This window comes from Pelmatolapia mariae, linkage group LG16_19 (assembly GCF_036321145.2).
Source record: "Pelmatolapia mariae isolate MD_Pm_ZW linkage group LG16_19, Pm_UMD_F_2, whole genome shotgun sequence".
NCBI classification, from domain to species: domain Eukaryota; kingdom Metazoa; phylum Chordata; class Actinopteri; order Cichliformes; family Cichlidae; genus Pelmatolapia; species Pelmatolapia mariae.
This window is the reverse complement of record NC_086241.1, coordinates 51,575,472-51,591,546: the sequence shown is the minus strand read 5'-3', so window position 1 is coordinate 51,591,546 and position 16,075 is coordinate 51,575,472. Positions and strand designations below refer to the sequence as shown.

Genomic DNA, 16,075 nt, shown 5'->3' with positions numbered 1-16,075 from the left:
ATGCCACAAGTTCCAACTATGGCAAAGTGCACTGCCTTCCCTGAGTGTTAGAAAATCTTCATCATTTTGCTTCACGTGCACATGTTGAAGGACCTCAGCTTCCTTAGGAAACTGAATGTGCACATTACTCTTCTTATAACAGCCTCTGTGCTGTTCTTTCAGTTCAGCCTGTTGTCAATGTGGACACCCTGGTACTCATCCAGTGTGCTGATGTCCTTGTGCTGAAATGTGCACCATCTCTCTGATGTTATTTGCATTCAGAAGCTGATGATTCCTGCCAGACCACTCCACAAAAACCTCCCCTTATGCTCGGTACTCTCCCTCCTGGCCATCACTATCCAACCACTGTGGAAGTGTAAGAGTATTTCTGTACATGGCACAACTTGGAGTTGTACTGGAAGGCTCAGGTGTAGAAGGTGAACATGGATGGACACAGCACACGCTCCCTGTAGAGTCCCTGTACTGCACATCACCAAATCAGACAGAGCAGGTAGTCAGAGATGGTAGATATGTTTTCTGATATTACTACCAATTCACTCCCAAATCACTTAAAATCAGGTTTGTAACAAAATTGTGTGCAAGTGAGTGACTCTGAATAGGGTTCATAGGCACAGGGTGTTACCTAAAAACACACACTGGAAGAGACTTCATCAAAGAAACACCAGATGGACTTTAGTATTAGAGCATTGCAGAAAACATTTTCAAAGTTACATAAAAAAATTCCACTAACAACTGCTGACCTTAAATGTGTAACAACGTAAAGAAATTGCAAAATTTTATTTTAGGTTACAAAACAACATTTACGTGTGTCAAGGTTTGTCTTCCTATTTTCTTCTACAATGAAAAATTCCATAAACATGCCACTGCTACAGTTTTTTTTAAAACTAATGTTTTCCTGACCTTTAATAGTTTAGTCTTTACTGTCTTTTCAGAAAAATCTTAATTAACATTTTGATCATTTTTAAAATATGATCTGTTCGGAACTGTGATTAAGGAGACATTGTATTGTAGATACAATAATTCCCAACAATAACTCCCACTAAAATCTCGTCATTAGAGCATGCCACCTAATCACAACCTATGAATTAAACAAATTATATTAATTAAAGCTTTAAGCAAACAAATTTGAATAAAATGCATAGTACAAATAATGAATTAGCTACCCTTGAACTCTATACAGTATACTTTTTAATTTCTACTCATTATGTTATCATGTTAATGATGACATAATGGGTAGGCCGCTATTTGTGAAATTTTTTTCTTTTCTTTTTTAATATTCCGGGCGTGTTTTTTCCATCGTTGCAAGCAATAACATTACACAGTGCCACCAGCAGGTGTCTCCGTAGACCACAGTTCAGGTGGAACTCAGCCAGTTAGTATATCGGTCAGTAAGGCAAATGGGCGGGTGTGCGAGCGAGAGAGTTGATTGGTCGCACCCCCAGCAGTTCCTGTTCCTCACTGTGTGATTGGAAGGGGTGGACTGTTACTAGGTATGGGACCACTGCTTATGAAACTGCGTGTGTGTGAGAGAGAAAGCGGCATCGCAAAGAGACAGTACATCTTATTTTTTGTTTATGATTCATAAAAAAATTTAAGTTCTAACAGTTTCTCAGAGCTTTGCACGAAAAAAGGTCAGGCATGTGACTTTATTCTGAACACCAGTCCACATATGCTAAATACACCAGGGACATTATAATTAACTTAGTAGAGAATTATGCAAGAGCTGTAACTCGTGCCCTCCTTGCTCCCATGTGACAGATCTGAATGTGCTCAAATATGCTTCTAATGAACTCCAGTACAGAACAACCAACTTGCCTGTCTGTTCTGACTCATCTGGCTCTGTCTCTGAGCTAATGAACAGGACGCGATGTCCCCAGATGGATTCGCCAAAAGTGCTTTTATAACACCCAGAAAAAAATCATTCAACCAACAGGAAGCTACCCACAGGCCAGTCAGCACATTTGAAAGAACATGAGTGAGCTTCAGTTGACCAAAGAGGGCGGTGGCGGTAGTGGGAGTCAGCATGACACACACACACACACACACACACACACACACACAGGATGTGGGCAGGCACCACTTTTCTGTATTTGTGCATGAGTTGACTGGGAAAAATTGCTGACTTCATCTTGATCCCACACACGATTTCTTTCATTTTTAGAATAAGGGAAAGGTCACAGGACTCACAATCACGACTCATTTACCCTTGTTTTTTTTATTACAAATAAGTATTAAATAATATGAAAAGGTAGACAGGGAGATACAATCAAGGTATAATTATGGTACTGATGATTACTATTCATATGTACATTTCTTTTCACCCACCCCACCCCCCCCCCCCCCAAAATGTGACAAATTCATTTCATAGTACAACAAACAACACATTCACATACACGTACATGAATATCAACACAAACAAAGGAGAGGTGCAGAAGGTGAAATGTATAAGACAAAACTTCATACAAAGGCTTTGGCAAGAGTGCATACATATAATCACAATTATATAAACAAAGAATCTTTTAGAGAAAATATGTGTACAAATGAGCAGTAGAGCAGGAAGAGAGTCCAGTGCATGATTTCTTTTTCATTCCCATGATTCAAAAGAACAGCAGTCCCATGTGCTTGACTGCTTCCTGTGTGTCCCTCTGGTATCTTGGGAGTGGGTCGGGTGCCAGGTTGTTCATTGTTTAGTTTGAGCCAACAGGTACCAGCATGCTTAGCGCTGCAATGCCAGATTTCGAGGTAGGGATTTTTCCTGCGGCCATTTTGTTCAAACTCCTGACGTCAGCCTGCCAGGAGGGAATTTTCTTTGTGGTCATGTGGCGGCGGGCGTGTTTGGTCAGGTGATCGCTGCGCATGAACCGCCGGTCGCACACGGGACACACAAACTTCTTCTCGCCAGTGTGCGTACGCCTGTGACGGGAGAGCTCGTCAGAGCGGGCGAACCTCTTATCACACCCGTCCCAGCTGCAGCTGAAGGGCTTCTCACCTAAGGGAGGACCAAGTGAAGAAAACAAGTGAGTCACATTGTAGTCATAAAAACTTGACACATAACTGAGCTTGGCTTACAATAAAACAATGAGCTCACTCTATTTCCCGACAAGAATAACAAGGTCGGAGAAGGAATGTTTTACAAACAGGATGCAACACTCATCATCGACAGGCACATTTTCAGTCCACATTCTCACAAGCAACTCTGAAGGCAGTAAACCCCCCCACCTGTGTGTGTTCGAAGATGAGCTTTGAGGTGTGAGCTCTTGAAGTATGTCTTCCTGCAGCCTGGGAAGTTGCAGACATAGTTCCTCCTGCGGGAAAAATCCATCTTTGTGGCTGTTGTGGTGCTGCTGGGTCCTGTTGACACGTACACAGGGGCTGGGGCCAGAGGTAGTAGCTTGGTGTTGCCCAGGGTCATGACAGTCTGAGGGCAGTGGGGACCCTGAGAGACGGATGACTGAGGGAGAACCAGCATCACTGTGCCTTGCGGCACTGAGGAGCCCACAATCAGGGACTGCTGGACAGGGGGGTTGTTAGCTGAGGTGGGTTGGGGGAGGATGGGTGTGGCAGCAGCCCGAATGCCAGAACTGGATGTCTGAACCGCACTGGGGATGAAGGCTGAGATTATACCCGATTGGCTGCTGACAGGGAACATCTGGCAGATGATTTGAGGGCTTGCAACTGGAGGAGGGGACACAGTTGTGGGAACAGGGGGAGAGGGTGGGCTATTTTGCGGTTGGCTGTTGACAGGAGTTAGGGTGGAGACACCGTCCAAACAGGATTTGGGGGGACTGGGTGGCTGCTCTGTTTTTGAAGGTATGAGAGAAGCAGGAGGGGATGGAGGTGTGGTTATCTGCTCTGTGTTTGTGATGCACTGCTGCTCCTGCTGCTGGGAGACCATTGTAGTAGCTGTTACCATGTCCCTAGCTTTCTCTGGATTGGGGGCCACTGGAATGTGGTGCTGGCAGAGGGTTCTATCCGCAGTGTGGCGGATCACGCTTGTCGCCATTGCTCTGCAGGGCTGTGTGAGGGGGAGAGAGGGGGTCTTTTCAGCAACGGTTGCCAGGACAAGTTGCTGTGTGGATGTGACCAAGCCAGAACTTGACTGCGACGCAGTGCCTGATGACGTTTCAACAAAGCTGGGACTGTGGGGCGGGGTCATACACTGCAAAGAGACAGTCAGAGAGTTAAAAAGTGCATCTACTGTCTCTAGTTGCATAAGAACCTACATTTGCAGTGATAAGCATCACAGGTGGCAAGCAGATAAGACATAAGAATAACCATCATAATGAGCTATAAAACAGTGATTTTTATGACCCTGCCTCTGCAAGAAGGAACTCTGCCTGATGGTCAAACACCTAACTGCAACAAGGTTTTTCTTGTTGTAGCAATTGTCAGCTGCCCCAACCTCATATCATTAACACATATGCATCACAAGGTCAAACCTTTCAGTCCTTTTAGTTCAAACTATGATGAAGAAATGCTGCAGTGGTGGTGCCCATATGTTGGTGCTATATGATATGTCTTACCAGGGAGGAGAGGGACACAAAGTCCTTTGGGGGGTCTGGAAGTTCTGATGGTGGGAGGGAGTCGCCGGAGTCTGAAGCTGGGGTTAGGGGTCTTGGTTTGCAGGTCTTTGGCTTTGGTTTTGGCTTTTTGCGGTTATAGAAAAGATCTGTGCTCCAACAGCTCATGCACACCAGAGCCTCCGCTGCTTCCAGGTCAGTGTACTCCAGACCAGAGCAGTCGAAACCCAATCCACTAGAGTCAGAGTGCTCGCTGTCATGCCTCCTTCTCTTTACGTTAACCTCACAGGCATCCATATACTCAGTCTGGGGGGGGGGGGGAGAAAATTAAATTACATTTCTGTGTTCAGGTCACTGACAACTCACGCACAAACACACAAAGCTATTTTCCACGCCTATTCCACATTATGTTTATTCAGCTTTTCTCCGATCGCGCTTAGGAGGAGACATTTTTTTTAATTCTATGAACCCGAATGGAACAAAACAAAAAAAATTCTATTTCCAGTTATCATCTGCTCAGTCACTCTTCCTGTATCTGAAGTTCCCGGGCCAAAAAGGGAGAGGGGGGTGCTGGTGACTACACCCCACCCCATGCACTGCCTCTGGCCCGAAGCCAGGACACCTCCCATTACCAAATATAGACCAAACAGTGACGTGCTGCCGAGATGAGCCATGTGAAATCCCCATAAAGCGGGTTTGCATCAGGAAGTAGGCTTGTCACGTTCCAACTTTTATTATATATTTTTCACAGTAAACAAAGCATATTAGTAATTCTCCACAGAAATACACCCGGACTAAAAGAGAAAATTGACAGCGACAGAGTTGCGCGTGTCGTTGCGTGATATTTTTATTTTTCTTATTTTATTTAAGGTTGAATAAAATGCTAAAAATAGTGTTCATGTTAAATATGTTTTTTGTGGCACTACTGCAAAGTTAATTAGACAAAAAAATTATAATAAATATACTTTAAAAAAATGTCGAATTAAGCTTTTCATTTATGTAAGTGCTGAAATGTCAAAGTAAACAAGTGGACGTTCAAAGAATTGAAGTGAAAACAAACAAACAAACAAAAATGTTGCGTAAAGCTAAAGTGACAGTTTACTAAAATTGTCTTACCTCGAGTGAGTCCATTTCGTTGAATTTTCGCGATGGCACTGAGGAATAAAATATTTTGATATCGCGTTTTTGTTTCTGAAGCCAGTTTAGAACAAAGAGACGGCGGTTGCCAGAGCTGCTGCCTGTTCCGATAGGGTTGAGGTCGTCTTTTCTCTGACTGGCTCCCTTTTCTCTCAGCTGTGTGTGTAAAACGTGGGGGGGGGGGTGAAAAGGAGGAGGGGGAAGGGAAAAAAAAAAGAATAACAAAACTCACAACACGCAAAGGCGGGTGGCAACACTCCACCAATCGCGAGCGTGCGTGTGAAGCGCTTCAGCCAATGGGAGAGCAAAAAGCGCGTGAACAGTGCGTGCTCGCTGGACGGTTGGAGGAAACAGGGTGCGTGGTCGTTGGTGGGCGTGGTCACAGGAGTCAGCAGTGTCAGGGTAAACCCGATGAACTGCCATCCGCCAAACTAGGCGAAAGGTCGTTTCAGTGTATGCTGCATTCATGGGCTGTAGGAATAATCTCGCGGAAATCACACATAACATTAATTTGGAGCTTAAGCACAATGTATGTCCTGGAGAATGGTAAATCGGATTCATTTTAATATATGATAGAGTAATATATTATAAGAAAAGAATGAAAAACAATGGCCAATAAATGTCCATAAGTGATGACTGGTGATTAAAAATTATTATTTTTATTAGATCTACCTTTCAGAGTCTAAAAATTTCATCAGGCATTTTTAAATATTCAAATAATAGCCGTTCCCTCTCTCTTCTTTTTGATATTAAATAAGAAATTGCAGTGAACCCTCTTATATGATGTTTCAACTGTATTTTTTCTGCTTTTTTGTGATGCTGTACGATATGTTTTTTTAATAATCTAAAATAGAATGAATAATACAGCAAAAAGTCCATGTCTAGTTGATTATTTTGAAAAGCATTTGCAATAGCTCATAAGCAAGTAAACATTTGAATTTGTAGTTAACTATCTAGAAAAACATTTCAGTAGGCATATTTTAAAAAAAAGCTTAAAAAAACAGCGATTTAATTGTGCTTTATACTCAGCTGATTTGACTGAATTTATGGAAATGGGTCTATCTGAGAAGGGCAGCGAAGTCATTTTTACCAGCTTTTCCCACAATACCTGAATGCAACACGAATGCCTGCCGAAGCGCGGGGTTCTGTCTCCCGCTCGCTTGTGTGTTTTGTTTTGTTGTGCTGTGTTTTTCAAGGTGTTTATGTCGTTTTCTTGCACAACGAGCCGGTAAACAATGGATTACGTATCAAATTCACGTTTTATAACACAATGATACTCAGCCACAGAGCTTTGTTTCCTCCAGCTTGTTGTTGCGATCTTTAACTTTGTTGCCAGAAATAATGTATCACTCCCATGTTTCAGTTTTTTCCCCCTCCGCTTACTGTAAACTAGGCCATCCAGGAAAACACACCAATTCACTGTCAGTCATGTTTTCCTGTTTTTTTTTTTGTCATAATCCCGAGCCTTCTTTTGTCTTATTGGGTGTTTTATTTTTATTGAACATCTTCATACATATGAAGACATGCTATGGCTTAAAATAATTCAAGTCTCCACAGGGCAGTACATGCTTATTTGTCCTGTATGTAGGGCAAAGGGCTTTCTGTGTTATGCATTGTGCTTCTGACTCTAAATATGTTCTGAAAGCTTTATGTAAGTGTGTGCTGCGTGTTTTTCCTGCGTCCTATTGTCTGACCATTTGTATGAGCACATCTACATGTAAGAGAAACCAAACTGGTCCTGACCTACATGTGCTGTTAGTTACATCATCACCAACTGTATTTGGACAAAAGGGGGGAAAATGTGTCAGAACTTCTAACAAACTTCTGGAAACCACAATATGAAAAAAAAGTAAATTCAGTGCTTTAAAAGCATTTTTTGTTGTTGTTGTTGTTGTTTTTATTTTTAGTATAATCACAAACTTTGAAGGTAATAGCAGGTCCACTGTGATTGTTATGATCACCATTGTATTTTATATTTTATTTCTAGTCATTGGTGCTTATACAATAAGAATCTGAGCACAGTTTACCTAACTGTTAAGGTGCTGCTTGCTTGCAGCAGGGAGGGGAGTAGCAGGTGTGTCGGCTCAACCTTGGCAGCGCATGGCTGCTAAGGAGGGCCTGGTCTCGGTATGACTCACATAAGCATGACCTCAGGGAGCATTGAGGGCTTTGGAGCTGTGGCAATGCAGTTTCAGTGCCAGCTGTTAGAGAGAAGAGAGGGGAAGAGGGAGGAGCTGCTAGGAAAACCAGTTAGCATGCAGGCATGACAAGCAGCCGGGTCTTAGTACAGCAGCCTGTTTGTGGGCCAGTTCACTTCATCTTACTTAAGGGAATCTGGAGGAAAGGTTATGCTGGCCCTATCTGGGCCTCTGCATGCACAACTCCCCTGTCCGGTCAACTCCCCCAACTCAGCAACTCCTGGACCGGAGTCAGAAAATGGGGGAGTTGCCCCAGTGAGGTTAAATATATCACCAGGAGCCACATTTCACTAAGAGCCTCCGAACTCTGACACCCATTCACAGAGAAGGGTTTCTTGTCTAAAAATGTAAAATATCATAAATATCACTCACATTAATCCAAATATATTCATCTGATTGCTAAAATATGAGGGCGTGCGCATTCATAACTTCACTATAAACAAACTTAGCACAATCTCAATCCATTTTTATGGACCTGAATTCAAAGTGAAGCCTGCAAATATGTGGCAAGATTGTTTACCTCCCAGTTAAAGCAGACATGCACAACCAGTTTGTAGTTCTTGCTGTCCTTTGCAGAGCTACGTTGTTGTTTGCAGATCATTGTTGCGGCTCGAATGTTGCAACACTTGGCAACACTTGCATGGTTTCCTGATAGTCACACACGCTAATGCTAATATTAAAGTACTCAGAGTGCTTTGTGGGCTCATAGAAACACTGTCCAGCAGTTGCTCCTTTTCACCATAACTACAAACTGGCATCTGGGTGAAAGGACACAATACATAACTCCATGGCTGGTAAGGAACATTTGCAGTATGTGTTGAAAATGATGAATTACACACTGAAATAAAGACACTATTTTACTTTATTATATGTGAAGTTGAGATTTGCAAAGTTATGTGAAAAACGTGTATTGAAAAACAAACCAAAACACATAGAATGGATGTTTCCTTTAGAAAAAAATTATTAAAGTGTGTTTTTGTTTATTTTAGAGTCGTTATTTAGTTCCTAAATGTATGGGTTTTTTTTTTAGCTTAAATATTATTTTGAATGGGCCTTCCAGTGGATTCTGACCTGTTTAGGGTGTACACCACCTTTTGCCCTATGACAGCTGGGGCAGGCTCCAGCCCCCCTGCCACCACAACCCTGAACAGGATAAGCGGCTAAGAAGCAGCTGTACAGTGCTTAACAGATACATTAGACCACACGTCATAAAAACAAGAAAACACAAATATTTTAGAAATCTGTCAAAAATGTATTTAAAACTAAGTCCTACTGAATTCACTGAACAAAATTCAGGTTTTTGTACACAGATTTGAGCAACTGTACATTTTTGAGAAGTGAGAAATGAATCATGTAGAACATTCAACCACTAAAACATTTTTTTCTGTTCAGGAATGCAAGTAAATAAATTTAATTTGGCATTTTAATTAAAAAAAGCCAAATTATTATTTTTTCTGCTTTTTTCTAAAACAATACATTTGAAAGCTCATGGATAACAACAATTAATATAGTTTTAGTATTAAATATATCATTTCAATTGAAGAGGTCTAATAAATTGTTCTAATAATTTTTACAATGACCAGTTATTGTGTCAATTACTGGCACAAATACTAGTTCTAAAGGAACTTCACTGAAAGAATCCTTTGAGCATGCATGAATGTAAAAAACAAAAACAAAACAAAGCAAAAGCACTGAAATATGACTGAAATCTTCATCTTAATAATCACAGTTGGTATGCAATCGCTCTCAACTTTATTGGAAAAAGAGGAAAAACCAATTTTATTTCCTGCTCCTGATGAAAATTTTTGGTGTTTATTTCCAGCCACAGATGACCTGTAGTAGTCCGCAGTGAAGGATGTTTTGTGTACCTCACACCATGTGACTCCTCCCCCTCCCCTCCTACACATAAGAGTGGAGCAACAACAGGGAGTTCTCATCCAGCAGCCGACTCCTGATTGGTCAGAATGGGATTCTGAAGACAATCTGTTGCTATGAGAGACTGACTTGTGTGCTGCAAGCTTGCTGTCTGTTGTCCTGGCAACATGAGGAACAGGAGGCAGGTTTGAGGGCTCCCTGGAGGAACTTTCCTAGAGGAGACGATCTAATGATGTGTGGTGCCTAATGATGTGGGCTCCATGTTGTTATTAAATATTACACTTTGAATTTTGTTCTGTGCGGCTGTCGGGCCACTCGGTTCTCTGTGCTGCTCTATTCATCATCCCCACTTTCTAACACCTACATTAGTTACATTACAAACTATTTCTGTGCTCCATTGTAAGTCTGAAAATAGCTCAGGTCTACTCAGTGTATGCTCTGTTGAACCTCACTATCCTATGTGCTCTCTGTGTTTTTAAGATATGGACTCCAGCCAATTGTCTTTCTAATTCTGGGCATTCGATGAAACTCAGGGGCATTAAAAAAAAATACAGCATCAAAAAATAATTAATAGAAAACAACTGGCACATTTTCAGGCTCACGAGCAACCCTGAGACCTGGCTATGAGGGCAGCACAAGTTACAACAAATACAACACATAACAATATAACAAGTAAAAAACAAACACAATATTCCATACAGACAAGTGAACATAAATAAGTGAATAATGTGCGATAAAAGTGTGCGGTAATCGCACTGACCAAAAAGGCTATTCTCTCACTCCTTTAAAATGGACTTAAACTCCACCATTGTAACCATTTCTGAGATTTGTATGCTGTTGTGATAGCGTGGGCTATATTGGTTGTGGCTTTTACACAAAGAAACACACAGATAAGAAGGAACCAGCCAAAGCAGAGATTTATAGATAAAAGCCAACCAATGGGAAAGTCTGCGGATATGAAGAGATGGCCAGTGATGTACACAATTTTCACAGGCAATAATAAACCGTAAAGAACAAAAGCACAGTATCACAACTGCACAAGAGCCTTAAATTTATTGCTTTGTGGTGCGGTGAAATTATTTGGAACCTTAAGGAAAAAATCATAATCCTACTTAGGTAACTGTAAAAATGCTTTTGTGCAGAGTAGTCTTTTTCACAATATTAAACATTAGACTGTATCACTGGATCATAATTCATTAATGTATGTATGACTTTAACACTGCAGCAGGAGATAATTTTAATTAGATTTCTACTACTGGGCATCTTTCCTTATAGTAATAAAGCATCCATTTATCACTGCACCTGGGTTATTGACTGAATTTTGAATTTTGTGGTTTTATGAGTTCTGTTGGTTTTGAGAAGAGACACCCACTTTGGATCTTATCAGTCCATTCAAAGGGTTTTATTAGAGGTAAACAGACCAATAAGAGCCAGAATGGGCCCTCTATCATCCATTCAGATGGATGGCCACCAACAGATGTATTATAACAGAAGACTCCAGAATGAAGGTATTATGTTCTATTTATAGCCTTCTTTTAGTGATGCAATTTCATATTCCCTGGTGTTTTTAAGTTTCTTTGCTTGTTTATAGATGAATTTGGGTTTATTAGTTCCTGTTTGTGATTCCACTCTTGTTTTACTGGTTGTTTTTCTGTGTCTAGTTCGTATGTTTGAGTCCTTGTCTCTGTGTCTCTGTGTTAGGTTTTTGGTCTCATGTGTTTTATATTTCATTTGACTTCCCCTTGTCTGATTATTCCTGATTTATTCCCGCTGTGTTTCCCACCTGTTTTCCCCTGTCCTCGTTACCTTGCGTATATATTGTCCGAGTCTCCCTTTGCCCTTTCTCGTGTCCTCCCTCTTCGTAGTGTGCCTCCCTAGCTCCTGTGGAGTAATTTGGGGCTTTTGGTTATTCATGTCAATGTTCAGCCTTAAACCTGAAAACAGTTGTTTTCTAATATTATTAGTAGAATTATATCACAAAATCTGCAAAAATTAAAAATGTAATCAGAACTTTTAAAAAATGGCATGGAGTATAAACTATAGTAAAGTAGAAGTAGAAAATAGTATAAAGTATAACAAATGTACTATAGAGTAGCAGTAAATTAAGAAGAAAACGGTGCAAATATATTAAAACTGCTCTTCAGTAAAGCACTTGAGTTCCTGCAGTACAGTTTCTGTACTGTAGCAGGAACTCCGAGGCTCTCTGCAGGAACGGCCAGAGCAAGCTCGCTTTGGTTCTTCACTATATGTGGTAGCAACTCTTTGTACCTAAGAGTATTTTGTAAGTCTGTCGTAATTACATTTACTAAGCTGTGGTCTGTTGGGTATTAAAAGAAAAAGGATGGTGTTAAAAATGCAATGAACTCATCAGGAGCGGACACGGACAATGTTCATGCAGCAGGGAGAGAATGGTCTTCTGAAAACTCCTCTTCATCCGCACACTTCACTAGAGATGACTCAGCTTTCCTATGCAATAACGCTTTACAACTCTACACAGCAGTACTTTAAACCCTTCATTTTAACCCTGAACTGCTTGTTGAACTTTACACTTTGTTTACTCAGTCACTTTAGTTGTCATTTTCTGCTACATTTAATAACCTGTTGTTATCTGCTGTTGTAACAATGCCTTATGTAACTACAGAAATTTGAAATCCAGTGCCAAAGCCTCACTTACTAATTTCTCTAAAATCAATTTCTTTAAATCATATAACAGAAGAGTTGTGATCAGGAACCACTTTCCTGATCAGTCATCCATACTTACAACAGAAGTTCCTTCATGACACCAGCAGTGGGTTTAATGCAAGACGCTATGCTAACTCAAACTAGTTGAAAGAAAATGTCCAAAACACACATTTTTATTTGTCTTTACAGGATATATCCACTATCATTTATGCAAATTAGTGCATTTCAATAAGAATAAAAATCTCAATGTGGCTTCATAATGTGGTGGTTTACACTTTTGCCTAACAAGCAAAAGATCCCTGTTTTTTTCTCCCAGGAAGAGACAAAAATCCCTTTGGGGTTGTGTCAGAAAGAGCATCTGCTGTAAAAAAAAAAAATAAATAAATAAAAAAAATCTGATAAATCAAACATGTGGAGCTACCTGCTGTGGTGACTTCCTGTGAATAAGGGAACAGTTGAAAGTAGCTTTCAGGGCATTTTAATGAGATCATTTACATATTCAACATTGTTTAGAATACAAAAAAATTGCACATAATAACAAACAGTTTTATTCAGTAAGCAAATAATTCAAGTTTATTTATATCGGGCTTCCACAGCCATAAAAAAGTTTCATCATGTGTAATAGTAGATTTTTTTCTAATCTATTCTCCTGCAGAATGAGAGAGTAAAAGACAACAGATGGTGGAAGGTACTTGAAGGCATCGCAGTGTGGCAACATGGCAACACTGGCGTGGCTGGTTGGTTAAATTCTAACTAAATGAGGGCTTTCTCCTCTTTATAACTGCACAACTGAACCATAAGAGAGCGCCCTCTTTTATGATTATATGTTTAAAGGGATCAGATTGCTTCTGTAGCCACAAACGGTAGTACTGCATGAGTCTACCTACTTACTGACAGCTATAAGCAGGGCCGGGTGGGTAACTTTGGTCAGAGAAAACTGGAGGTTGGAGCAGGCAGCTACTAATTTGCAGGTTTTTGGTTTGGATCCCTGTTTAGATGCTGAAATGTCTGCTTTTGTACATGACCACTAATAAAAATAGACAGACTAAACAACTAAGTTCAATAAGCATGACCTGCATTCACTGGTCTGTCTGCTTTCCCAGGTGTTTGGCTATTCTTTACATAACTTTCCCACACTGTAAAACTCAATGCTGACATCATGGCTCTAGTCCAATCATCTTTCTGACCTCCTTCCTTAAGCCAATCAGCCTTCACTCTCAACCTAAATCACACTGCTAATCTCCCATTCTCTCTTGCAGATTCCTTCGTGCAACTCGCCTCCTCTACATCTCCGCCTTACCCAAATCACTCCATCCAAGCCTCCATGTTATCTTCTCCACCACCAGCTTCTAGACTCTGGGGAGCGGGGTGAGGGGGTTGTTTGCCCTAAATTCTATTAATGCTGGGTTTCTATTCAGTAGTGATGGACCATCCAAGCTTAATCACCAGATAATACATTCTGTATATCAATAAATCGTGTTCAGCTCCTTCTTATGATATTTCCTTATTGAACTAATATTAAGAACATTAATTTGCTCCAAAACACACAGATAGAAGCTGTAAGATTGTCTCCACAGACAGGAACAGCAGGAATCAACATCTGCATCTCTTGATAACAGGAACAGAGAGAAAGACTTTCTCCAAAAGCCGTGCAGCCTTTAGTCCTACAATATACTGATTATAAATGCAGTTATAATTAATGCTGTTATAGCAAGCTGTAGGCTGTTCGCCCAGTGAGACATTAGAAAGGGTATTTCTGTTTTCTGTGATGTTTTTTTTTTATTATTGGCTGAAGAAAAAGAAAAATATTCCTGTTTGGTTTTGGTTGGTTTGGGTGGGCCAGACAACTTGCTTGCCTGGCAAGATTCAGTAGAACAACCTCCAGGGCTGGAAAATGAAGCAAATGCAAAAGTACCAAAACAAAAAAACTGGTATTAATCTGACCAAGGCAGCTTGAGGTCTATGGACTCCGTGGTCTCTATCAAGAAATGAATAAAAACAATTTTTTTAGACTTGTGTTTAGTTAACTCTTTTTCCCCATTTTTAAAAAATACTCTGTTATTTTGTGGGGAAGCATTTTGTGATCTTAGTCTTGAAAAGTGATATATTTTAATACGGAGAACTCATTAGAAGGAAATGAACATGATTTATTGATGTAAAGAATTCAGTTTGAGTTATTTGGCAGTTAGACCCCAACGGCCCAGCATAGTGGTGATAGGGTTTAGAGCAGGACCCTCCCAGAGTCTAGATGCTGATGGTGTAGATGAAGATGGAGGCTTGAATGGAGTGAAGAGAGGCAGTGATGGAGAGAAGGTGGGCTGCACGAAGTCGACTGCAAGGAAGAATGACAGCTGCGCAAGGAGATTTAACGTTTTAAAGTCAAAGCTGATTGGCCTGAAGAAGGCCAGCAGAATGCTCACTGGACTACACCCGTGATGTCACAATTGGCTTGACAGCGTGGGAAAGTGGAAATGGTGTAAAGCTTAGATTACCTGTCCACAAAGGTTGATTCTGTTCATCTGGATGTAGCATTTTTCAGTAGGAGAAACGATTCGTTACTCTTCCAAGTGACTTCTTCAGTCTCAGCTGACTGCAGGTTTCCCCAATCTTATAAACAGTACATTTGCATAATGAATGAAACTAGCACCACTGAGGGAACAATGGGCTGGGAGGTCAGTTCCTTGATCATTAATATGCAAATTCTCATGACCATTGATTAACAACCACTGATCAAAGATCATTGGCAAGGCAAGGCAAGTTTATTTATATAGCACAATTCAATAACAAGGTGATTCAAAGTGCTTTACAGAGACATTAAAAAACAAAAACAAATAAAAAGCATATTTTAAAATTGATTAAAAAACAGTAGATAAAATCAGAACAGTAGATAAAATCAGTAGTTAAAATGTAAGTTTTGAAATTTAAGCTTAAAAGTGTGGATTTGGTGTTTTATTCAAATGCAGCTGAGAATAGGTGAGTCTTCAACCTGGATTTAAATAAACTGAGTGTTTCAGCTGATCTGAGGCTTTCTGGGAGTTTGTTCCAGATATATGGAGCATAAAAGCTGAATGCAGCTTCTCCGTGTCTGGTTCTGACTCTGGGAATTGATAAAAAACCGGATCCAGATGACCTGAGGGATCTGGAAGGTTCATACTGGGTCAGGAGGTCACTGATGTATTTAGGTCCTAAACCATTCAGAGCTTTATAGACCAGCATCAGAACTTTAAAGTCTATCCTCTGACGGACAGGACATTGATCAAAGACCAATGATTAATGGCCATGAGTACCATTCACAGAGAGTTGGGGAATGGCTGATGTACACATCCTGGACAGGGAGGAATGCTGGTTTGAGCGTGGAGTCAAGGAGGCAATTTACGTGAAAAGGGAAAGACCATCTCTGAATTGAGGAGGGGGCCTAATGGTACGTCTTTTGCCATCTTACAATTCCGCATTTATACACTTTCCAAATCACCAAGTTAATACATGCACAATTCTGTGATGCACACTTTGTACTTAATTCAGTGGTTTTAGTAATTTACAACTTGACAAGTTGCACATATAAAACATATTCTCACTTACACTTAAAACATGCTTAAAATAAAAGAATCAGTGAAAATGAATCAGTAAAATGTAATGTTTCCAAATGATTTTAAACCGAAACAC

At 40.5% G+C, this 16,075-nt stretch overlaps 1 protein-coding gene across 1 annotated transcript; it reads right to left on the bottom strand.

The window, feature by feature from the left end:
* Positions 1-2,340: 2,340 nt before the first annotated feature.
* LOC134646052 (Krueppel-like factor 11) lies at positions 2,341-5,824 on the bottom strand. The gene is made up of 4 exons (XM_063499725.1): positions 5,637-5,824; positions 4,524-4,826; positions 3,220-4,159; positions 2,341-2,989 (listed from the first exon to the last, which is right to left on the bottom strand). The coding sequence occupies exons 1-4, from the start codon at positions 5,649-5,651 to the stop codon at positions 2,688-2,690; spliced, it is 1,560 nt and encodes a 519-aa protein (XP_063355795.1). The 5' UTR covers positions 5,652-5,824; the 3' UTR covers positions 2,341-2,687.
* Between the last annotated feature and the right edge of the window lie 10,251 nt (positions 5,825-16,075).